At 42.1% G+C, this 24,950-nt stretch overlaps 1 protein-coding gene, 3 long non-coding RNA genes and 1 other non-coding gene across 7 annotated transcripts in view; 2 read left to right on the top strand and 3 right to left on the bottom strand.

Annotated features, from left to right (window-relative positions):
- LOC128086166 (uncharacterized) overlaps positions 1-5,621 on the bottom strand; it is a 34,769-nt gene extending 29,148 nt beyond the window's left edge. For all 3 annotated transcript variants that reach the window (XR_008209272.1, XR_008209271.1, XR_008209270.1), the window contains exons 1-2: positions 5,535-5,621; positions 3,440-3,712 (exon numbers count right to left, since the gene is read on the bottom strand). This is a non-coding gene — a long non-coding RNA (uncharacterized LOC128086166). The remainder of the gene's footprint in view (positions 1-3,439; positions 3,713-5,534) is intronic.
- A 2,603-nt stretch (positions 5,622-8,224) lies between these two features.
- Positions 8,225-14,047, bottom strand: GLRX5 (glutaredoxin 5). Its single transcript, XM_052692563.1, has 2 exons — positions 13,676-14,047; positions 8,225-9,668 (listed from the first exon to the last, which is right to left on the bottom strand). The coding sequence occupies exons 1-2, from the start codon at positions 13,983-13,985 to the stop codon at positions 9,490-9,492; spliced, it is 489 nt and encodes a 162-aa protein (XP_052548523.1). The 5' UTR covers positions 13,986-14,047; the 3' UTR covers positions 8,225-9,489.
- A 243-nt stretch (positions 14,048-14,290) lies between these two features.
- Positions 14,291-18,445, top strand: LOC128085360 (uncharacterized). Its single transcript, XR_008208933.1, has 2 exons — positions 14,291-15,349; positions 15,991-18,445. It is a non-coding gene; the product is annotated as an uncharacterized LOC128085360 (long non-coding RNA).
- LOC128087432 (small Cajal body-specific RNA 13) lies at positions 15,393-15,665 on the top strand. Its single transcript, XR_008209847.1, has one exon. It is a non-coding gene; the product is annotated as a small Cajal body-specific RNA 13 (non-coding RNA).
- Positions 17,183-24,878, bottom strand: LOC128085361 (uncharacterized). Its single transcript, XR_008208934.1, has 2 exons — positions 23,823-24,878; positions 17,183-17,236 (listed from the first exon to the last, which is right to left on the bottom strand). It is a non-coding gene; the product is annotated as an uncharacterized LOC128085361 (long non-coding RNA).
- Positions 24,879-24,950: the final 72 nt, after the last annotated feature.

Below are 24,950 nucleotides of genomic sequence, written 5' to 3'. Positions count from 1 at the left end.
AGTGATTTCTTCCAATAGTTTGGAAAAAAAAAAAAAAAAAAAAAAATCATTCCACATCATCCTAAAGCAGCAGCACATTTCTATGCTGTAAAAAGAGCCTTTCTTTCCACTGACTTAACAATTCCCCATTTGGATCTCAATTCCTTTTCAGTTCCTCAGAAGAACCTCTGCATGTCAGCTTTCTTACCAATATTCACCTTTTCTGACCCCTACCCCAACTTAGATTAGCAGAATTCCTGCATCTGTCTCGGAGGCTTGAAATTGATAACCCTCCCATTCTTAGTTTCTCACTTCTCTGGGCATCTGGAAGTGGGTCTTAGTGTCACCTGAGTGGGATCACACCATCCCAGAGAAGTAAAGCCACAGGTCCAATGCAGCATGGAAGTGACAAGGATAGTCAGGCCTTTGTGAACATTCAGCCTAGCCTGGTCCCATAAGCCAAGATCTATGCAATAAGCTCCCCTCTCTTTGATTTACAATATCCTACACAGGTCAAAGGTACTTTGATGTTTAGCTAAATTAGAGTAATTGCCTCTTCTTGTCCATAACTCAATTAGCTCAGCTGGAATAACAACAAAGGTGAGGACTAATTGTAAGACGCAAAAGTCTTACCCTTTAGATCCTGACATGTTCGGTTCCCTTTCCAAACAGCTTATAAAGCATAAATGTATGGCTTGGTAAACGGTATGCTTCCACAGACCATCACAATCCTGTTTTTAAATTACAGGTGTAATTGTTGTTTCTCCATTTCTCCAACAGAATAGCTATTGAAAATTATGGAAAGCGCATTTTTGCTGCAGTTCAGCTATCTCATACCAAGTTCCTCCAGAACTCTTTAAAGTATCATCTGGAGCTGGTGACTTACTGATTTTTAAGTTATTGATTTGTTCCAGCTCTTCTTCTGGCACATCTTGATTACTAGAAAAGAACAAGTCCCAGTAGGTACGGCTCTAATACTCTCAGTGCTGAAGACTGATGCAAGGAAATCATTTAGATTCTCCGTAATGTTTTATCATCTTTAATTTCTAGCTTTAATCTTTAGTGGTCCACTTTCTGAACTACCAGTTATCATTTGACAGAATATGAATAAACCTAAAGCATTTTTATTTTATCCCTCTAGATACTTGCAGTCTACTACATTTCCTTTTAATTCCCTCTCACATTGAGCCCTTACACTAATTAATGCACCATTGTATAGGAAAGCTTAAAGTTGGGAATGATTTCCTTTAGATTAAAAAAAAAAAAAAAGAGAGAGAGAAAACCCAACAAACCTCTCAAAGCTGCCATTCAGTTGTACTGGTTTACTCTTTTCCTGCCCAATATCATTTTCTTCAGCAACATATATGCCCTCCAGATTCTATTATCCATTCTTCACTTCAATCTATGTTATCTTTATAGATACTTTTTATATTTCTCCTTCAGGAGTTTTCTTGATTAACCCTACGTTACTGAAACCTGCTCGCTCTGAAGTTCAGATTTCACAATCACTTCCAGTACTTCCTCTCACACCAAACTACAGGACCATATTATGTTAAAGCAGCTTCAGACGCAACGATTGTCTTGAATTCCTTCCTGCACATTGTTTAGGATCAAGAGCCAACTATCAGGATGTTAACACGTAAAACAGGTAACCTTGATCTGAAATCCCATACCTACATTGACTCTGATTCAGGCTGAATAGACAGGTACATATACCTTGTTTAGACTTGCCAGAAGTAGAAACCAGGCAGCAAGTAGCCAACCTGGAGCACATCACCTACACCAGAAACAACCGGCTGACAGAAGCTGCCTTACTTGCATTTGGACACAGCAAGGCTGAACACAAGAGAGGCCCAACCAACACAGCCCAACTTACAGGAAGCACCCAGCCACAAGTTGGGGTGACAACTATCAAGAAGAGGCACACACTCTCCCTCTTGTTGGAGCAGAGTTCCCAGTTCAGGAAGAATGGCAATGCGAAGGATTAACTCTTGATGGCTTGGGGTCTCAGAGGAGACAGGTCACCCAGGTTTGAGTCATTAGTCTGATTCTTAGTGCTTTGTTTTGTCCAAGAGATTTTAGTGCAAAATAGAGTAGAGCCCCTAAAAGAAAAGTATATTTGCTACAGCCTGGTGCCAGCCCAGATACCCCTTTCAAATATAGGAAGAAGTTATTTTTCTTAGACAGAATTGTGCAGAATTGTGTTGATTGAGCTGAAGTCACCATGTGAGTCCTAGATCTTCTCCTGTTCATAGCTCTCAGTCATTGGTGGCTGAGGTCAGGCTTCACTTGCCCCACAGAACTGAACAGCTTTTCAGCAGGGCTGGCTAAATCATACATCATATCTCTGCAAAAAGTAAAGGTGTCTGAGCAGACTTGCTTCAGGCTATTTCATTCTGTTTTACTTATTACTAAATAGGTAGAAGCTTTTTTTTTTAATTTTTCTTTAATTCCCTCTCACTGACAAGGCCTCATTAGCAGCAAGCAACAGAGCTGCCCCACCATCCCTGCCCAGCTCCCCCTCTTTGAGCTGCCAGGTGATTACTCAAGCAGGAGAAGACCTCAAGATGCACTGGCAGAGCTTTAAATCATTCATTAGCAGTAAATAATTGGGGAGAAAAGAACTAAAAAAAATTACCTCTGGCCATAGAAATAACAGCAAGAATTAATACTGCTCTGTCTGCCACTGGTAAAGCTAAGCATTGATTTATCGTTAACTACTCAGGAAGAGAAGACACACAACACATCGAGGGTAACTCTGGCATTATGGATTGGCCCCAGCAGGGCTGTAAGCAGTGGCTCTGCTATCCTGCACCCACCACACAGTATCTGTAGCCACAGAGCAGCAGAACTGAGCTTGTCAAGCTTCTGAGGCAGGGTGCAGTTTATATACCCAGGCCCTATAAGCCACCACAACAGCAGCAGTATTCTCTGCTGCCTGCCTCTGCTTCAGTACTTAAAGATCTGCTTTGGTGGTGCCAGCTCAAATAGAAAACAGGTAAAAGACTTAGTGGATTTATATAAAATAAAACCTCACTCATTGGATACATTTGCAAAAAAAAAAAGTCATAACTTCTCTGGCAATTGAGGAAAGACACTGCTAAGAAGTTTTTCTATTTCCCGTTTTGCCAAGGCCCACTCGAGCACTGGCTGCTCAGATCTGGCTACTTTTGGTCCTTTCCAACCCAATTCAAAGCCCCTGAAACCAACAAGATGGCAAATCAGCAGAAAATTCCACTGCAGCCACCTGACTTCTTGCCACTCCCCTGCTCAGACACTGTGCTCCAAACCACATCCAAATTCCCCCTTCCAACCTCAGCAATCCAAGGTGAGGGTATCTCCAAGCTGTGTGCCCAAGTGGCACCTCAACCCCTTGTGCGCCACACATCCCAGGGGACAGTAGCCTAATAGCACCATAGGGCCAAACTCAGGACCCCCACCAACACGGAACCGCCCTTACCTCTGAGACACGTGTCAATGGTTATAGGCTGTCCCAGTGAGGAGGCCACAGGGAGCCCCAAACACGAGCATGGATTTCCGAACCTTGGCAGCAATGGAGTTGGCACCCCTCAGATGCTTGGCTTGGGCACAGCACGTCCCAGGCTCCAATGAGGGCAATCAGCTGCGAATCTGTTCCGTGCTCAGCTTCAGCATCTCACTAGTCTCACAGTCCAGAGAAAAACACCTCCTACAAGCACTAGCGTCATTTCAGGCAGGGTGTAGGATCACCAGGCTGGAAATCACATTATGGATCAGATGGGAATATGCTCCGTACACAACATCTTCACATTCTCCTCCCCAGAGGAAATGGGAACCCCCAAAAAGAGCATGCAACACAAAGGAAAAACAGGGAGGGCTGCGTTTGGGGATGCTTCTGGGTCAGCAGTGCGCTTATCTCCGGTTCAAGAGCACCATCTCCTGGGTGGTTCGGCAGCAGGATCCAGCCCTGAGCCAGGCTCAGAGTGCTGCAGCAGAGACTAGAAACACTGGCTTTCATGGTATGGCTGTTCAGCAGGGAGTTCTTGGCTGATAAGTAGTATTTTAAGAATACAAACTGTAGTGTGGATCTGACATGAGAACTCAAAAATGCTCACTGATATACTCTTTTAAAAAAAAAAAAACACATTTCACTTACTGCATCATAGGCTTAAGACAAAAGACTCCAAAACTTTTTTCTCAGCTTTGTAGCATTTATAGTATGACTAGCAAATCACTTATCTGTGCTTCAGTGTACTGTGGCCTGTAAAATGAACACATGGGTGCTCTATTTCATGGTTTTGAAGCTGAACTGTACAAAAAAAAATCCTTTGGACCTTGAAGAATGGACTCATAACAAGGAAGAGTGATTTAATGTTTCCTCTAAACTCGATACTGCAAAGCCCTTTTGATTCATCTTACTATTAAACACAAAGTAAAATTTTACAGGAGCTCATCTTTAAAAAATGTTGAACCAACCTCCTGTGGAAGCTTAACATCAAGAAAGACAGCGGAGTGCTACAGAAACATACGCACAAATGCAAATATCTCACTATGCATAGGAGCACTGACATAGTTTCACATGTAGAATGATTGCAATTAATAAAAAAAAATACTATTTCTCCATCACGCATGAGGATTAATTTGTCTAACTAATAAAGATGTTTCTGAATGAATATTGAAGATAATAAAGTACTTCAGAAGTTATGGTACATACTTCAACAGCTCAAGAAGCAACCTTTAAGTGACTTCCTCTATTAAAAAGTCTAGTGTGCTTATTTATTCTGTCCTGAAAGGCCTTAAAACATTTAAATAATTTAAGAATAAAAGCTGCCCTTAAAAGGTTTTCTTTATTGTTGGGAGGAAGGATAAGCCAGCAGTCTGCTGCCCTGCCAGCATTTCTGATGTCTGGTTCATCAAAGGGATCATAGAAACTATGAATATATTCAATTTCTTATATGCAACACCACTCCTTTCTTCTCAGGCTCACTCTACAGCAATCACAAATTTTATACAACAGCCCAGCTAAAACCACCTTCACTTCCAAAAAAATGAAACAACAGTGAGAAACTGGATGATCACTCTTTCAGATGAAAAGGGAAGTGGATGCATCAGCCAACACCGTGAACAACCCAAAAGCTTCAAACCCTCTAATCCATCATCTTCCCACTTTTGCTCTCAGAGACTTGAGGAATCAGTGCTTGCCTCATAACAAATAAACATTTTCTCCTCGCACAACCCTGTAACGTTGATGTTGAAATACCTGTTGTGAGCTAAGTTTTGCATCTACACAAACTGAATTAGACAGAGACTTATTGCTCAAACAGCAGTTTGCATTTTGATACCACCCTTCTTAGAGGCGGGCACTGAAAAGGCCTCAGCTAGGTTCAGGCAGCTTAGAGAGGCTTTTGTTGGTACAATACTTTCACACTCCCCCACACTTTATTTCCTTCACACTTCATTAGTCCCAAGGGACTCCTAAAAAGCACAGCAACAAGGCCCTAGACTGTGTCAAGGCAGGATTTGTTCAAATGCAATAGCTGTGAGAACAGAAAGGGAGAGGGGAGGAAGCTACTAACCTCAGAAAACCTCAGGCTTACAAAGATCTTGAGTAGGACACTCTCACCTCCACTGCCAACCTTTAAATGAGGTCTGGGAAGGGGTGGATCCTGGTTCCAACCCTTCCAGTCACTCAGCTGCATTGCCTGCACCTGCGCTCCGCTGGGTTGGCACTGCCTTCCCACCAGGTGCTCAATCAGTGGTTCAGGCCATGACTCAGCATTTCCGCTACACCCTGTAATCCATTAGGATGCTGGGAGCTGGTAACAACTTTTCTAGGAAGTAGTTTTCAGTTTAATTGATTTGAATTCCCCTAAATGAAAACTAGCAACACAACGGACAGTTGCAGCCTACTTCCTTCTGCCTCTGACTAACTCAGTAAGATCAAGGAAGCCCACCCCTTTTCGCTGAAGGTTTAAGTGATGAGGAAACAGCTTGCACATACTCCATAAAGGATTCCATTTGCTTAAATCAAACCACCTCGTTTTATATGTGACAGGTGAGAAGTGCTACCAGATGCAAAGGATTACCTTAATTTATGTGAGCACGTGGTCCATTCAGTTCAGCCTTTTACCACAGCGACATCACCAAAGGAATACTCTGAAAATATCAGTTTCAGTGTATAAGTTACAATAATAGTAGGAAACTTTCCAGTTTGGTAAATGTTCGGACTACATCCTAAAGCAGTAGAATAACAGTTAATGATTTACACACATTCCTCTCATTGCAATCCCTCAGCAGCGCAACACAGCCCAAACAAGTCCACAAGCAACTTGCTGGAGGCACAGCCAGCTGGAATACATGTCCAAGGTGGCATATGAGAACTGAAGAGTGCAATATTGGGTGGGATTCAGAGGATTCATGATGTGCCCAACATTGATCAGAAGCTGTGCAGGTGGCAATGCTCGTTATCAGCCTTGATTCTTGTTGTATAGAGATGTATTTGTACAATGGCAAACTTCAGGAGCATGTAGCTTTGCTTCGTTCTTCAGAGACAGAGAGCGAGGCGAGCTCTGTGCTGGCTCTCAGTCATCCTCCTTGGTATCTCCAGCCTTCCCAAGCTGTGTTTCTGAGCACTATTTTATTGTATGAGAGGAATACAAGCAGCACTACCCAGGGGTTTTCCCAACACTTCCCGCATAATTCCTTCCCTTGCTGCTTCCTGACATTTCCTACTGTGGGCAGTCATCCTTTCTCCCTTCCAACCCTTCACATCCTCCAGACCGCAGACTCTTCAAGCTTACATCCCTGAGAATTTGCTTGGTATATCCATTAACTGACACCAGACACTCCAGACACCACCATTGGCAGCTGTTCTCTCTTTTACACAGAGTATGAGAAAAGCAGGTGCAAATCATTCATCAACTACCTTTTTTTCTTTTTCCCTTAAAAGAGTAGCACCAGTTTTCTAAAACAATCAACCAGAGAATTAAATTGTGGGGAAATTCTCAATTAACACTCAAAATAAACCTCTTTGTAGGCAACCAAAGTTTTATCACTTAAGTAGAGGATTTTTTTTTTTACATTGCAGTGACAATAGTATGAGCATCTACGCAGGGTTAACGAGTAAAACAACAGCTCACGTGCACAGAGCCTGGAAAGATACATCTCCTCCAGGAATGCAGGCAGAAATCAAATTTTATGCTCCTGTTCCTATGGCTTTTTGGCGTCATTCTTCCTTTTCACTTCTTCACTTACGATATTCTAATTAAGCCAAGGATTTATATAAACAGCACTACATACTGTACAAAATTTTAACTTTTGCTTTTTTAAGAGAGACAGAGAAAGTAGAAAAACTGTTCATAGTTCTAGTAACAGCAGGAGTTTGTGCAGGGAGAAAAAAACGTTGCTCAGAGAAAGAGGATCTGACAATGCTAAAGTCACCTTTATGTTAAAGCAGCAGCAGATAATAATATTGAAATATATTCAACATTCACAAAAGAATAAAGCACCATGAAACAGCTGTTTAAGTAGATGTAGTAGCCAGACTAAGAATTAAACACTGAAGTAGAAAATGATTAGCTTCTCTTCAAGTTACCTTATCTTTGTTTACAGTATACAACCATCTCAGTTGGTCTTTTGACACAAATAACCAAAAACTTTGAAATTTATTTATTTTTCCAAACCTCATCATACATTTAGAATGGCAAGAACCACTCAAAGATTAGCTGTAAGAAAACTCATTTAATCAGAATTTCAAGAAGTTAAACTGAACTAGAGCTTTGCATTTCATGTGATATGGTGTATGAAAAAAAAAATAATAATCATGTGCTTATACCTACATTACTAATAATCACAACTGACTGCCTCTGAGCACAGCCTATTCATAATCAGCATTCACGCTTAAGTCACTTCTACTGGTAGTGAAGCTGAGTGGCTGTTTAAGCTGAGATGCTATTTAAACATAAATATATACTGACTGCATTTGAACTAAACAGTAAACTATACAATATAGTGTAACCAGTACACATTTTGCAAATTCTGTTCAAGCTGCACAGACATAGTTTCTCTACTAGACAGCTTGCTCTGGTGGACACGAAAGAGAGAAAATTGAAACTTGCATTAAAACCCCCATTCTACCAGTTACAGTTCTGAGCTCCTCTTCCAGTGAGGTTTCTTTTTTTCTTCCTTACGTTTTAGATTTCACATTAAAAGCAACATCAGTTTCATTATAGTAATTTAAAATAAAAAGGAACTTTTGCAGACAATCTACATGAAACGCTTTATTTCCAATCACTTGCTTAGCTCACACGCAAACCATTCCTTGGTCTGCATTCATAAAGGTAAATGGCATTAAAAAACAGTGTGATTAATTTTTATCCTTAGCAGTATTACTGTCCAGGTGAAGCCACACTGTTTTAAGATTATTTATTTGCACACAGGAAAACAAGGTTAGATACTTGCTTGAAGACTTCCCAGAGCTTCCAACAAAGAAACACTTTGGCTATTTTCAGTAGCCCTTCTGCTGTACTTTTTGATCTCGTCTCCAATGAAACTTTAAACTGTTTAACCCCTGTCTGAAGACCATAGTGCAGGAACCACAGCTGTGCAGAGACAATACTTGGAAACACAACAGATCTAAACAGATAACTTAGTAACTAGCAAATAATACAGTAACTACTGAAGTATTCTCCTGTACTACTGCAAACAAGAATACTGAAGCCTTAACAATTCCTACATTCTAGAACTGACAGAGAAACTGCAGTACACCAAGTATATAAACAGGGAAAAGCCACTCTGCAAGAGGTAGAAAAGGTTTTATAAAAATCTTCAGGCACAATTCATAGCAGTCCTTTAAAAGCTAATGGGAAGATACAAAGTAATAAATGACCACTATACATGTATTTGTACTAGTGTGTTTATTTTTACCCTTTGGAACAAAAGTGTATTTCATGCACTCTCATACCGTGATTTCTTATGCACTGTTTGAGGGCTATTTTCCCCTATATCATGTGAGATAGCAGAAACTTTACAGGCTCTTGGGAATTCTTATCATCAGGAGTTATAAAAAAAAAAAAAAAAAAAAAAAAAAAAAAAAAAAACCAAGAAAACCCACAGATGCACAAGCACTACTTAGCACTTTTTCAAGAGCAAGGGAATGCAAACACTGTTTGCACAAGCTTGTGTAACAAAGAAACACTCAAAATCAATAAAAATAGCATTATTATTAGTTCTTTTGGTTTACTCCTGCATCAATCAAAAGAATCCTTTTAGAAGTGCACTTTTTTTAAAAACAATTTCCACATGTGTATGCTTTATAGTACAGTGGTTATAATCAAATTTTCACAATATCCATAAATCAAAATACTGACATCACTACATTTACCATGAGCTAACAGACATCCACTGATAAATCTTAATGTCAGTGTAAAAAGATGCCTTCTTTGAACTGAAGTACATAAGGCTTTACTGGTTACAAGTTCTTATCAAAGATTTCATTTCTTCCCATCAAGGCATCTTTTTCTTTTCCTCATTTTACTTTTTTTCTTGGTCTTTTTCTGCATCCAGAAGTGCTGAGCGGATTCCTAACTTCTTTAGCTCTTCTACAAGATCTCCATTCTGATGCATCTGGAGGAGGATATCACAGCCACCAACGAATTCACCATTGAGGTATACTTGTGGGATGGTAGGCCAGTTGGAGTAGTTTTTTATTCCTACAAAAAGGAAAACAAAATTGTTAAATGTTTTCCCCAGCTCTACAAATAGAATAGGACTTTAAATAGATACAATTGCTTCAATCAGTCAACTGATATTTTCATTTCTTCCCCACTGAGGTAATAATTTTTCTATCTAACAGGAACACTGAAAGAAAAATTATGCCAGTAGGTTTGGCTCTCGCTCCAACTCTGGATGTGGTTTGAAAGATATGCAGTCAGCTCAGCTGCTGCAACAACTTCACATGTGCTGGAAAAAATGCAGCATGCCTTTCCCTGTCCTGGAAACAAATATGTTAAGAAATGGGAAATCTTGAAAACCACCGAGAACAGTTTGGATCCCACTGCCATTTATATTTCCCTAAGGGACTTTAAAATACATTATAGCTGTGTGAATTCAGTAAAAGACATACTACTGCAATTTCAATTACAACATATATTTGCTCCTTTAAGTGCCTTATGAATTTCAAATTGCTTTATCTTTCACTGCCAGACCTTACAGCTCAAGGGAGGGGCACAAAGAATGAAGTCTCTTAGAGGAGCTGACTGCATCAAATGAAGCTAGAGTCACAATTATGAAGTACGGCATTAAATTAAAAATTATACTTCATAAAAAAATAAACAAAGCCATCCAAAAATACTGACTGACCAAATGGCATAAATTGCATCCCAAAATGCATTTAGAGACACCAGGAAAAATACCATACAGAAAAATCAGTGAATCTAATTTGCCAAATGACTTTCCACACAAAACCATCAATTCAGAAATCAAACACCAGTGTTTAAAATAAAATCTACTACGATAACTGTGATCTAAAAAAACCTTTTGTACTACACACTATAGTATATATACTATACTATAACTATAAAGTGCAACATCAGCTCCTATCTTCAGCATCACCGCTTGCAATTTCTTCCTTAGCATTTCATTAAACCCTTTCTTGGCTGTTTATAGGAAGTTCGCTGAAATTTTAAGCTTTGATGTGAACTTGTGATGTGAACAGTGTTTAAGAAGCAAATCTTTTTATACTAAAATCCTTTTAACTCATAACAACTGCAATGAAGAATTGAGTCCATACACAAAGGCAAATTTAAGGATATCCCTTCTCAAAGAAGTCAGATATGAAATAAGGGTGGTTTTTGTTAAGATACTGTAATGCTAAACCAAGGGCACCACATATCAATTTAATGCCAGCAAGCACTGCAAACCAATTTTTCTTCCACAGAAATATTTTCTACTAAGACCCAACAGCATATGCAGACAAGCACTGATAGGTCTTTTAAAGATCTATTCAACTTTAGATGACAACATGAACATCACATGCCACACTCCGTGCATTGGGCAAAACCTGTGTATTCAGGCTCAACCAGATTACAAACAAAACACTTCCTCAACCTGTTCAGCAGTCCCTAGTTTAATATGGCATTTACCAACACTACTTTAGCAGCACTGAAGCAAGCCAGCCCAGACTATGCTTGCTGAACTCAGGATGCACTTGTGCTATTAACCTTTCAGCAGTACGGACAGACACTGCAGGGAGCTTCTTCCCACTCCCTGCAGGTAAGTACTTCCTTCTGTGCTTCAGAAGCTGTACCTTTGAAACACTGTCTTGTAAAACCACACTCCACAGATCAGGTTTAAAGCTTGACAGTTGAACTAGTACACTGCAGTGACTGCAAAACCATCATCTGTGCAAACTGCTACAGAACCTCCCTGCTTACAGGTGCCCGGAGAACTCCATCACCAAATCTCAACCAGCATTAGCACTAACAAATGCTGAAGCATATCAAAGAACTGAGTCAAGCAACCACTCTCACCACACTCTCCACAAAAGCATCACCTTTCCACAAAGATCATTAGTAGTGGTAGAAGAACTAGCCCAAAGGTGGGAAGAAATATCAAGATCTGTGACAGCATCCAGTACTTAAATAATGTAAAGAAACAATGGAAACAATCTGAGGGTGAATTGCAGCAGTTCAAACCAGTTTAAACCACTATTTCTCCAGTACACAACCCCAAGCTTCTGTCACCACACTGATCTGAACTAGCCTCACAGTATTTGATCTGCCAAATTAGAATCACCTGTGGCAAAGTCAACTTGAAGAAACATAAATTGTTATGGAACCATAGCCTAAGAGAGAGCATGGAGTTCTCTTTCAAAATGAAGGATTTGTGTCAGGGAAACACATTCCTCAGCTCAAGTTCATATAAATCATTCAACATAAGTACTAGTAAATAGTTTTGTAGACCTGAGAGTGCTTTCAGATGATAAGCAGAGGCGGGGAGATGTTTTTACAGCCTGCCTTATTTCAGCAAAGGTAAAGCTTCGGTACATCAGTTTATAGGACAGATGAAAAATAACAACCTCAAAATGTGGCGTAGGTACAGGGAAGAAACTAGTCAAATGTGCCTGAAGTATCACCTCTGCTAAAAGCAAACTCTTATTACAAGTGCTACAAGTATACAAATATGCAAATACTTACATTCCTCGCTGGCACCCAGTTTATATGTCAATGCTTAAGCTGAGCAGAAGTGTTAGTTAGATATTTGATAAAAATTTAACATCTTTTCACTATCCCCATACATACATATCAGTAAAGAATACGTTCGTGAAGAGGGTTTAGGAAAGTGCCATGTTTAGGGTATCTGACTTTTCAGCACCTGAGACCAAAAGGGACAAAGAGCTTCAGTCACTGGTGAATCCCATTTGGGAAGCTACAGAGCTACAGCTTCCAGAATCTCTCCCCTCTGCTACAAGCTGCCATTCACTAAAGTGAACATACAGCGGCTTTTCAGGATAAAAGGAATTGCTTCAGGAAGCAATTGGCCTCAAAAGTAAGGGTGTCCTCAGGTAATTCTGCACTTCAAGGCTCCACCTCTGGCACTGGCTCATCCCACAGTGCAATGAGCCAGGCAAGCCTGCAAACTCAACAGTGCTGGTATTACAGCAAGCTGGTTGTCCACACAGCCTGATACCAAATCACTTGAGGTCACTTGATGCATAACAGCATGCAAATTTAAATCACAATTTGGTGTAGTTTGGACTAGAAGAATTAACAATACTCACCTGCAATACTAGCCACATAAAACCTCAAGTCAACCTCATATATCAGAGGGAAAGGGGAAAAATGGAAGCCATAAGAACTGAGTATAGGCTTTCTACAAGTAAAACAAACAACCACAACACATATAGAATAGCTCCTACCGTTTGCACAGTATGCAAATATTTATTGTGCAAACAATTATCATAACAAAACATAGCATCTTACTTCATCAAAAGCAGCAAAGAACCCCAACTGGCAGAGAACAAAGTGGTCCAAGTCCAAACCATTCATGAGGTTTCACAACACTGTTCACAGTGAAAAGAACGCATCTGATAACTGTAGAATGGTTTGGCTTGGGAGGGACCATAAGCTCACTCAGTTCCCTGCCTGCCATGGTTACGGTCACCCCTCACCTGCTCAGGCTGCCCAGGGCCCCATCAAATTTGGCTTTGGAACACCACCAGAGATGGTGCATCCATAGCTCTCTGGGCAGCAGTGCCAGTGCCTAACAACCTCCTGAGCAAAGATTTTTCTCCTAACACCAAACCCGCATCACCCCTCTTTTATCTTGAAGCAATTCCCCTTGTTCTATCATTATTAGATCACGTAAAAACTCTCTCTCCCTCCTGTTTATAAGCTCCCCTCGAGTACTGGAAGGCTGCAATGAGGTCTCCCCGAAGCCTTCTCTTCTCCAAGCTGAACAGCCCCAGTTCCCTCAACCTTTCTTTGAAGTGCTCCAGACCTCCGTGTCTATGAACCAGGGAAAGCGACGTGGCACGGAACCCCGACCCGCAGGCTCCGTCCCGTGAGCTCGTCTTTGCGATGCACAGCCCCAGGCTCTGGGTACAAGCCGCTCACAAGCCGAAGCAAAACAAACAACACCCAGCACGGAGCAGCGAGCCCCATCGTGCCGGCGGTGCGCAGCCCGGAGGGGCGCCTGGAGGTGACCCCGGCCCGCTGACCTTGCCGGAGGTCGGGGTCCTGCAGCACGTCGTGGGCACGGTAGTCCTCCACGCCGTGCAGCCGCAGGATCTGCACGACGGCGTTGCTGAAGCCGCAGAGGGGCTGCGCCGGGCTGCCCTTCATAAACACCACCACCGGGTGCTCCCGCACCAGTCGTTCCACTGCTTCCCGCGACCCCGAGCCGCCGCCGCCGCCGCCGCCATCGGCCCCACCGCTGCCTCCAGCCGCCTCGCTCAGGTGTCGCCGCCCGGGTCGGCCCCGCGCTGCCCAGGCACCCAGGCGCAGGGCCGCACGCAAAGACCCACTCATCCTGCCCCGGCCACCCGACTGCGTCCACTGCCAGTTCCCACCCCGCACCGCCGGACCTGAGCCTGCACTACAATCCTATTGGCCGAGGGCTCGAAAGGTCGCGAGGAACTTCTCCTTTGCATAGGTGCAACGAGACGCCGATCACCACCGACAGCCAATTGCATGAAAGTACTGTGATATTTGTCCCTCCCATCAGCACTCTCTTTCCTATTTGCGGAGGGAACGGCGTTATTGCAGCGATATTGGAAGAAGCACCTGTCAATCCAGGCAGATCGGATGGCGGGGGGGGGGGGGGGGGAGGGGTGCTGCTGCCTCCCCGCCCTCTCCCTAGCCGCTACCGGTCAGGCTTTTTCCCGGTGCGCTGCTTTATCCCGGGAAGCCGTGTGGGCGCGTCATCGACTCGTGCCTCCTTTCTTCCGCTTCCGGGTGGTGGCCGCCTTCCTTTATTTTACAGCGCGAAGGGGAGGCAGGGTAGGGGCCTGCTGAGCTCAGCGCCGCAGCGTGGTCGGGAGCGGCTTTGTTCGCCGAGAGGGCAGTCCTGCGGCGGTTCTGCCGAAGCATAAAAGCGGAGCCCGGGAGTACAAGATGGAGGGGTGGGCGCAGAGGCTCTTTAGGGGCTGCCCCGTGCGCGCAGCCCGCCCCGCTGGAGCTCCTCGGCAGCCCCCGGGCTCCTGGCGAGCGCTGAGCGGAGCGCGGAAGCTGGCAGCAGCGAGGGACGTGCGGTAAGAGGGAGCGTGTGTGGGGCTAAAGAACAAAAGCAGTGCGTCCCGCAAGTAACAAATCTGAGCGTATTCCCTGCTTTGTGGGGATGGCGTCTGAACGTTTGGTAGTAGTAACGGCCATCTGTGTTACTTTCGGAAACCAACCCATCTTGTGATCAAGACATAGAAGAGTTCTTGTTTTCTGTGATTTATGCGTTATGATTAAAGAGCAAGGTTGTTCACTGCATGTGCAACAATTCATAGTGGATAACGCTTGTTTAATCTTTGCAAAATGTATGTCTTTTATATTTTTGTTTCTTTGTCAAACTGATGTGTTATGAAGAAGCTCCCTGAGTCTTATGTAGAAGAGGCTAAGTGGCCCAGTTTGGCACTTCTGATCTACCAGAAAGATGCCTGTTGCTTTAATGTTCTGGAGATTCAGGAAGGGAATTAAGTGAAATTTAATTAAAAAGGCAAAGATGTTACCATGCTGAACTAGAATTCTCAATTAAAAATTAATAGACACACATTAGGTTGTGATGGAAACTTGATTGTATTTGGAATCCCATGTCTAATTCCAGCTATTTCCACAAGGATATGGTTAATAAGAAAAGAGAAGCGAAATGGAGACATCACATTGAAGGGTCATAAATCCTTGTGGGGGTAAGCTCCTTCAGGAACAGCATAACCTCAGCTGCAGTGGAATCCTCTGTAGTCAAAGAGATGCCCTTGGTTGGTGGTACTCTGGGCATACCAGGCTTACAGAGAGAGCAGCAGTGCGAGGAAGCCGAGGCATGCCTGTTAGAGCAGCAGCAGCAACATGCGCAATGTTCCTCTAACAGTTACAATCCTGTTGCCACGGAGATAATGACTTATCCCATGTCATTATTGATCCATCAACAGTAAGAGCAATTTTGCAGTCTGATATTGTTTAGCAAATAGAGTAATATCTGCTGAACACTTAAAAACTGCTATAAATGTTGGAAAGCTTCTTCGAAGCCTGAGTAATGGGTTAAAAGGAAGTACCTGAATTCAGTTATTTGTTGCAGTGTTGTGAGATTGGCTTTGTGAGGTAATTCTAAGCTTGGCAGAAAGCATTTTAAAGGAAATGATTAGTTTGGTCAAATGTTTTTGTATTTTAAAGTATGCAGCACTCTTTTAGTAGATAAATTCTTTTCACTGCTGGTAAGATTTAAAACAGCTAGCCCACTACAATTTTTTATAGCAACACAATTAAAAATATTTGCAGTCTTGTCCAGTGTACTTTTAGACTAAACTGAAACTACTTATATTTTATTTTCCAGACAATGATTTAAATCACCCGTTCATGAGAAGTATTAATGGAACTCCCATGGGATTTCTGATGTTTTGCTCTTCTTCCTGTTAGAAGAACTGTTATCAGTTCAATTTTGAAAACAGTAACAAAAGCCTATTCAAACTGTGGAGTTTAAACTCAATCATTTCCAGACCTTCTGCAGCTGAGCAAAATTAGTGGTTATGAATTGATGGTTTGAGTTTCTTATACGTACACAAGAACAAAGGTGTCTAAGAATGATACTGTCACGGAGGCTTTTCCCTTTGGAGGAAAAATAAAAAAAAAAATGTGGGTGTGTGTGGCAGGGGTGAAGGGGAGGCAGCTGGTTGAAAAGATCAGAAGAAAAGGCTTGTTTCAGCTTATCAGGGCAGGACTTCTCTTTGTGTCCGAGTCAGATATGTCTTCCGTACTTGTTGCAGAGCCTGAAAATGAAACGTTATTATATGCAATAACAGTTGAGCTCTACTTAAGTGTTTTATTGTCTCTTGAAGCTTTTTTGAAGCTCCTGTTCAGCGTGCCAGGTGAATAATATGAGGTGTATCATCAGGGCAACATCTGGCAACATCAACTTGTCCTTTGAGACCAGTTAGAATGCTCAGTGTACCTACAGTTCTGGACTGCACAGCTAAAATCTGTGTGGCATACATACATTTTGAATGCTGAAGAAGAAGCTGTGAAACTTTTATAGTAATTTTACCTAACTGGTGATCTGAGCCAGTTGTTGGATTTGGATCCTTTAATGGGGGGAAGTCATGCTAATGATAAAAGTAGAAGTGTTTTGAGTCCTGTACTGAGGGAATAGAATGTAAAATGTTCAACCTAGAGAGCAGACCTTTAAATTAGACACTTTTTAGATGTCAAAGTAATTAATACAATAGTACAAGTTAGTACCAAGTAATTAGTCCCAGTATGATGAGTGTACTAAGTCTGCTTTGGGAATTGTGAAGCTGTCCTGTGACAAGAACCATGCGGTGTGTACTTCGGAATAGAGTATAATTGCTGTTCAGTGTAAGCAAGCTTCTTGCAACTTTGTTTCCTGAGCAGAGACTTTCAGACCTTTGTTGCTTATTTGCAGGTGATAGCAATCCTTGAGTCTTTCACTATTACAAAGGAAGTATAACTTTGTATATGCTAGTTTTCATACTAAGTTGAGGAGTGTTACCTCTGAGTATGCTTTGTGCATCTCTTGGCTTCTTTTTGACTGGGAGTTAAGAATGGCAGAATTTTTCACCGGTCTAAAAAAAAAAAAAAAAAAAAAAAAAAAACATTGCACAAAGCTGAGAAAGTAAAATTTATCTGCTAAACACAAGTATACTATTATTGGGTCAAGTACTGAACAAACAAAAGCTAAAGATAGTATGTTTGAAAACTGTTCAGTTGCAGCGAGGCAAGAAAAGCTTGTATTTAGTGTCCACAAGAGGGCTCTGACAGCTCAGAGGTGCCTGCTGAGGGTCCCTGGCTGAGACACTTCACTAAAATGGCAGGCTGCAGTAACTGAACTCTTGCTGTCATCGAGGATGGTTAGATCTTTTGAATTCCCTTATCTTATAGTGCAACAATCGCTTGAGATAATAATTGCTATTACCGGGAAAATCCTCCATAAGTAATCATAGAATCATAGAATGGCCTGGGTTGAAAAGAACCTCAAAAATCATCTAGTTTCAGCCCCGCCCTCCCCCCCCCCCAACTATGTGCAGGCTTGCCAACCACCAGACCAGGCTGCCCAGATCCACATCCAGCCTGGCTTTGAACACCTCCAGGGATGGGGCATCCACAACCTCCTTGGATCCTTGGACAACCTGTTCCAGTGTGTCATCACTCTGAGTGAAAAACTCCCAATATCTGACCTAAACCTCCTCTGTCTCAGTTTAGAACTATTCCCCTTGTCCTATCACTATCCACCCTTGTAAAGAGCAGTTCCCCCTGCTGTTTATACACTTCAAGTATTGGAAGGCCACTATGAGGTATCCCCAGAGCCTTCTCTTCTCCAAGCTAAACAATCCCAGTTCCCTCATGCCTTTCCACATATGAGAGGGGCTCCAGCCCTCTGATCATCTTAGTGGCCTTCTTCTATAAGTCTGTTGTGTGTTTTGGTTTTTGTTTTGTTTTGTTTTGTTTTTGTTTTTTTTTTAATTAAGAATGTACATTTTGAGAAATGTCACACCTGTTGGAAAAACATCACCAGAATGTTAATAAACATCACTGGCCATATCATGTGCTCCATGGAACAAGACAGATACTACCAAGCATGTCATCGCATGTGGATTTCAACTGTATTAAAAGTTTCTCCAAGTAAAGCATTTTGAATTGAAGCATTTTGCACACAACAGCATATTTGTGAAGTAGACAGAATTGTTATGATGTACCTTAAGTATAAGTTTATTTTAGCAGTATAAACATGGTACTGTAGTGTTTCAATAAAGATTTGTGGTTTTCATTACAAATAGTTTAGCCTTTTTTTTTCTTTCCAAGAAGTGTGTATAGTTGACAACTGAAGTTGTTCTGGAGAGTCTTCAGTTATTATCAATGTGATTTTTATATTGGGTATGGCATAAATAAGTTCTTCTGTACAAATATTGAGAGTCATTCTCAACTGTATGTGGAAATGTTGAGACTAATTTCTAGCTATAAACTTCATATATAAAGCACTATAAAGTGACATCAGGAAGAAGAAAGTGAGGTTTAAGTGAGAAGCTAAACTGAAATTAACAGTTACGATCAGTATATCCTTACAAAAAGATGTTTATAGTCCTACTATTATATGAAGAATTGTGCAGAATAAAGTCACCCTCCTCTCGCTTGCTTACATTTTTTTTTTGTATGGGTTTCAGTGCTGCAGTGTTCCATGCTCATCCTCTGAAGTTTGTAGTAGCTTAACTCCCTTGCTTTGTTTTAATTTGTTTTTTCCTCTGACATCTGAAATTGTACAGCAGCTACTTAATTGCAAGATGAAAGAAAAAAAAAAACTTGTATTGAAAAGATGTGAGGTTTAATTGTAGCACTGGCTTGTCTCATACAGAGACCTGTTTTATGCAGTTTCTTTTAATTATTAAAAAAAATAATAATAATAAAAGTATTTGCATCCTATGAACAGAAGCCTGGGGAAAAGCTCAGACTTCAAATAATCTCTTTTTGTTAATGGGGCACTGTAGAGTACAGTAGAGCAGATATGTTGGAATCATCCTTATGCTCTCTCCCCCAGCAGTAGACTTTTATCTTTGTCTACAGATTTGTTTTGATGCTAGTAGAGGGAGTCATTAAGAGACAGAGGTGCAGCTGGTTTCTATCACTGTGCTTCAGTTTGAGGCACTTGACTGAAGAAAGTTGATCTGCATTCTTTTGTAGTTCTGTGCTAGGCTATGGTGGTGAATTCACTATGATGAATGATTTAAGGTCCGCGTGCTGGGGAGGGAGGAAAATAAAATTAAGGACTTTTCCTAGAACTGCATCCTCTTTTAAATGCTGGCATACAAGAGACATTTTTTCTAGGTTGTGTTTCTTGTCCCTTAAAAGACTAGATACAAACAAGTAAGTTGCTTCACAGAGCTGGCATTTCTAGAGGCAGAGAGACTAGAGTAGATGAAAGTATAACTGCAGACTGAGTCTCACAGACAAAAATAGCAAAATGGTGTTTGTAGTGTGAATGGGAGCAAGGAGAGCCAAATGTAATTCATTGTGATAAAAGTAGAATGCTTGTGGAATGTTGTATTTCAACAGTTGTCTTTGCTGTTTTAGCCTGTGGACTCCAGAGAATATTTTTAAAGCTAACTTCTGGCATTTGTCTTGGAAAAATACAAGGTGTGTGGAGAGGAGAAGAGAAAAAATCTAACATGCTGGAATTGGACTGAGGATATTTGGCTTCAGGTCCTGTGGAACCTGCAACAGGTCTTGTCTTTCCGCTGGCTTATCTCCTACTGACTTCAACAGGGGCACTGCTGTTAGCTAGTAGAAGTTAATACTGCATGCCCCTAAACATAACCTTCCATTTTGGTTTTGTTTCCTCCACATTTTCAAGCAGAGGTCAACATATCCCCTTCCTCATCTGCTTTCTTGTGTGGTTATGTTGTTGCTTCTCCAGAGCATGTAGGCTTCTAGGTGCTCAGACTCCTTAGCATACTAGGCACCTGGCTACAGTTGGCCTCTGGTTACAACTGTAATACAGTCATCAAACTTTTTTTGGTCTGCAGAGAGTTAAAAGCATAAATTAATAGTTGTATAAAAATTGCGACTTAAGAAATATAAAAATCACAGATTGGCTGAGATTGAAAGGGATGTCTGGAGTCAGCTAGTCAGTCCCAGTGCAGGGTGCCCAGGTGGCTTCTGAACATCTCCAAGGAAGAATCTCCATGGTTTCTCTTGGCAGCGTATGCCAGCGCTCAGAAGAGTTTCCTGATGTTCAGACAGAACCTCCTATGTTAGCAGCCCAGCACAGGACACTACTGAGAAGAGGAAGAGCCTGGCTCCATCCTCTCTCCATCTTTCCTTCAGGTATTTATACACATTGATAAAATCACTCCGAGTCTCCTATATGCAGTTCTTTAGGTGAGGCTGCATCAATACAAAGTATAGCAGGGAATGACCACTTAACTGGCTGGCTGTGCTGTGTTGAATGCACACCAAAATGCAGTTTGCCCTCTTGGCTGACAGGGCACACTGCTGGCTCAAATCAGTTAATTAAATTTTCTTAAAAGAAGAACATGAAGTTCTACAGGTAAGAAATGATTTTCAGTTTCAAAGTACTGGCTTTCATTTGTGTGACATTTTTGTGAGATCACCTTTTTCATGATTTGGAGAATTCCATGCAACTCACAAATGGTGTGTGCTTCCTAAGTGCAGCACTCCAAACTATACAGGTTTAAGCAACCCTACAGTTTTGCTCATATGCAATAACCTCTGGCTACATCCATTTCTACCTTCCTCCCACTGTCTGATCTCATCTGAAAAGATGTGAGATGAGCAAGCTTCTCTATTTCTATTTTCAAGTGAAGAAGCAGTATTTTTTTTTCCTTTTCTCAAAAATATTTTTAAATTCTCCAGTTTACAGTCTCCTGTTTCCATGTTAACATCTTTCCCTAGCTTAAATAGGTCAACAAGGACTGTAAAGATACTGAGGGGAAGGAAGTAGGAAAAAAACCCTGCATGTATGCTTCAAAATATATTGCAAACAAAGCAGAAGAAAGTAGTGAAAAATTCTCAATGAAATGGGTATATCCTTAACTCTAAACTGGAGAGGGATGGATTTGAAGGGTGGACAAGGAGTTGGCTGAATGACTGCATACAGAGGGTTGTGGTTAGCAGCTCTGTGTCCAGGTTGAGATCTGTGACAAGTCGTGCGCCCCAGGGGGCTGTCTTGGGGCTTGAGGGGGTTTGAGGCTTGAGGAATTCGGTGCACCTTCAGCAAATTTGCAGACAACACCAAGCTGAGTGCTGCAGTTGATATGACAGGAGGAAATAAAGGGGCTGAATTAAAAGAGGAACTTAGATGAGATGTTAGGATGAAGTGCTTTACTCAGAGTGGTGAGACATTGGTACAGGTTGCACAGAGAAGTTGCGGGGGCTCCATCCCTGGAGATCTTCAACACCGGTTTGGATGGAGCCCTGGGCAGCTGGACCTAGCAAACCTGCCCATGGAAGTAGTTGGGGCTAGGTAGGCTTTAAGGTCCTTTTCCAAGCCATTCTATGGTATTCAATCTTGAATTCGGGAAGAAAAAAATGTAGACATCTTAGAAACTTTATTTCCTGCTTAGGTGGTAACCTTGTTGATGCCTAAATGTTACAGCTTTTAGGGAAAACAGTCACTGCTGGGAGTGGGGGGCACAGAGATCCCATAGTGTCAGCATTCATAGCCTACTGATGACCACAAGAGAATAAGTGCTTGGGGTTCTTCTCCTGGGGATTTTGATGTTCTGTACAGTAATTCCTGTGTTACAGGAATTGTGTGAGGAAGAACTTGTGGTATGTAGCTGCTGACCTGCTGACTCCAGATAAGTATGCTTAGCAAGCATTTTTAGTTATATTATTACCCTTCAGCATTAAACACTCTCAAGGCACTGCAAAGGCATCTGATCCTCCATCACAAGGTCCCACTTCCTTCTACAAGTGGTCTGTCTGCCCAGGATGTGGGGACTATCTATACAGAAGGTAAACGTCAAAATGTGTAGTAGGGAGAATGTGAAATGCCAAGACTGTATGATCTCTGTATGAATGCAGAACCAATTAGCTTGTCTAATTGATGCTACCTTCCTTGCTACCTTCCTTGCTACCTTCCTCTGCTGTTCCTGAAGTTTGTTGCTTTAGAGCTTTTTATGACACTTCGTTCCTCACCCACTCAGGAAGAGGTGTTCTATAGCAACTGCTACCATCGCCTGCTGCAGCTTTCTATCAAGCCATGTGCAACAACTTCTCATAACCAAAAAAAAAAAAGAAACAACAAACCCTGAGAAGTCCAAGTGTCAAAACCTGTTATGTTAAAGACAAGACATATGTCAGTGGTACACTGCACACCAATGTTACTATTCCAATAAATGCTATTCCTCCCACCGTAGGACTGCCAAATGACTCATTATGAATAACAACTTGACATTGCTGTACCCAAGCAAGCAAAAAGGGAAACATCTTAATATCTTGTAGTACTTGTTTGTCATCGTTTACGAGTGTGGTAAATGGGTGTGTTATGCTAATAACAGAGAGCAGTTACCCTGCAGCATTATAAGTGCTTTTCTACTGCAGTTCTTCCTGTGGTGGGTTGTCAGTCCTGTGCAGTAAACCCTGCCAACACATATGCGTGTCAGTAGCACTATTTGGTGCTTCCCACCCAGTCCACTGGGTATTCTGCGCATCACAGGAAATGTCTGAAAATGCTGCGTGTTCACTGACAACCACTTGTGGTTTGGTTTAGAGGCTGAGCAAATGGCTTCTAAATATATGTTCCTTTCTTCCAATGAAAGAGGGTTAAGCTTCTGTTCTGTCATTTTCAGAGGCTTCCCCACCCTTTCACTCTAATTTCAGTTGTTCTGACCTCTCCGTTGTTATTTAGGTGTGGTGTGTGTGCAGTTTTATATTGTTTAGATAATGCACTGAATGTTCATTTACTTAATGCCTGCTGTTTGCCTGTGTATATTTCTAACTAAGAATGTACAAAGCTGTTGGAGGTAGTAAAATCAGAGCCGTGCAAGCTGCCATGTGGGGAAATACAGAAGGGGAACTTAATGCAAGTGATTTTTAAAAATAACAATGCACTGCCTACCACCAGCAAGCTCTCTGAATGCAAGGGGCTGTTTTCATTTTGGACTTAAAACATCTAGTTGTACAAAGTCTTAGGGAATGTTTTTGTTACAAATTAATCACTGCCAGTAAGGACTGTTTAAGTACCTAAATGTCTGAGCCAGTTTTCCCAGTGAAAATTTGTAAGATCAGATTTTCTATTCTTTATCATCTACCTCTTCTACATGCATGCTTGTGGAGTTCAACTTCTCTGGAATGTTTGCGGTTTCTCTCAATATTCCAAAGATTAAGAGATAACCAACTCTGAGTTTACTGTGAGGCACAAGCAGTTGCATAGGTGTAGGTGCTATTTTGTGCTGTTAATATGAACTTCAAGTAAGTCAAAACCATGCTAGGGAGTAAATCAGATTTCCCAAGTTGGGTGACTACCTTGTCCACAAACATAGGAGGTATACAGTGTCCAGTTCCCCTCTCAGTGACAATTTAAATAGATCATAGTGGCACACTTTGGGGTAATTAAGGTCCCACCTCAGGTGTTCGGTGTCTCAAGGCCAGAACTAACTATACTAACTAACTATAAAAATGCATGTGTCTTACCATTAAATAATTCTCACAAATTCGCATTATCCTTTTCCACTGTGAGTGAGAGGTGTCAATTCCTCATGACCTGGAAGCAATTTAGGTACTGAGCTATTCCAGGTGGAGCTGCATTAGCACCATCTTGAATCCAAGCTGTGGACAGAAGCCAGTCCTCAGAGGCCACGCTTGCAGATGTGGCCAGGAGACATCAGTGGTGTGTGCCAGCCTGCACTGAGAGATGGCATCACTGGACAGCCCTTGTCCTCTGCTTCTCACTGAGTCCCAGAGCACGTTCTGTTTTCACTTCTGGATGATGTGCCCTGAGGCTCTTGGCCTTAGGACTGTTATATATGGCTGAGACTTCTATCAGAAGCGCCCGGTTTTTCTGCTCGCTATGCAGATGAGAGCAGCAGTTTGCAGCGGCTGAAGGCAGCAACACAACCTCTCACAAAGAACATTTTTGTGCCTTGAGAAATACAGAAAAGCTCCACAAACTTACTGTTTGTTTACATTGTATTATTGCTCAAATACGACTGTTCGTTCTTCCCTCCCTGGGGCCATTTCCACGCGATGAGAACTTTCTCTTGCTGCAGGTGAGCACCAGGCGTCCGTGGCTCCGGCCTCTGGCTGCCAGGAGAGCCCGCTCCGCGCCTGCCTGCTCACTGCCTCTTCTGTTCTTTTTCTTTCTTAGCTGATCTTTCCACAATAACTAGGACGTATATTGTCGACTTCTCGCTTGGACTGGTTGTAGAAGAACCGCCTAATTCAAACAACGGTTTTGGCTTGCTAGGTTTTGTTTTGCTTTCCAACTTTCGGTTTGAACTCTCCATGCGCCCAAACAAACAACTGCAGAGCCCTGGGGCAGTTTCCTTCACGTACAGCTGGTGGGAAGCTGCCATGCTGCTGTTGTCCGTGGGTCGGTGTGGATTTCTGCGCCCACCTGCACGTCTGGGGAACATTCATGTTTGTGTCACGAATCTAACAGCGCTGGGTGCTTCGCAGAGCTTTAAGTCCCCAAATAGGATTCTGTGAGAAATTCGGCTTTTTTTTTCTTTCACAATTGCCGACGCTCAGCTCACCTGTGCCCCCAGACCCACCCAGTCCCTTCCAGAGCTGTCAGCCCAGGGCCCGGCCCTGCCGTCCGCT

The sequence above is a fragment of the Tympanuchus pallidicinctus genome, unplaced genomic scaffold (assembly GCF_026119805.1).
Source record: "Tympanuchus pallidicinctus isolate F22 unplaced genomic scaffold, pur_lepc_1.0 scaffold3, whole genome shotgun sequence".
NCBI lineage: Eukaryota > Metazoa > Chordata > Aves > Galliformes > Phasianidae > Tympanuchus > Tympanuchus pallidicinctus.
The sequence above is the reverse complement of the archived record's forward strand: the minus strand, read 5'-3'. Positions and strand labels throughout refer to the sequence as shown.

What these genes read in the sequence shown, in the direction of transcription:
- GLRX5 (XM_052692563.1), bottom strand. Translation starts at nt 13,985, where the DNA reads ATGAGTGGGTCTTTGCGTGCGGCCCTGCGCCTGGGTGCCTGGGCAGCG. An exon ending in GGACCCCGACCTCCGGCAAG is followed by an intron (nt 9,669 to 13,675) that starts GTCAGCGGGCCG and finishes TCCTTTTTGTAG; the next exon opens with GAATAAAAAACTACTCCAAC.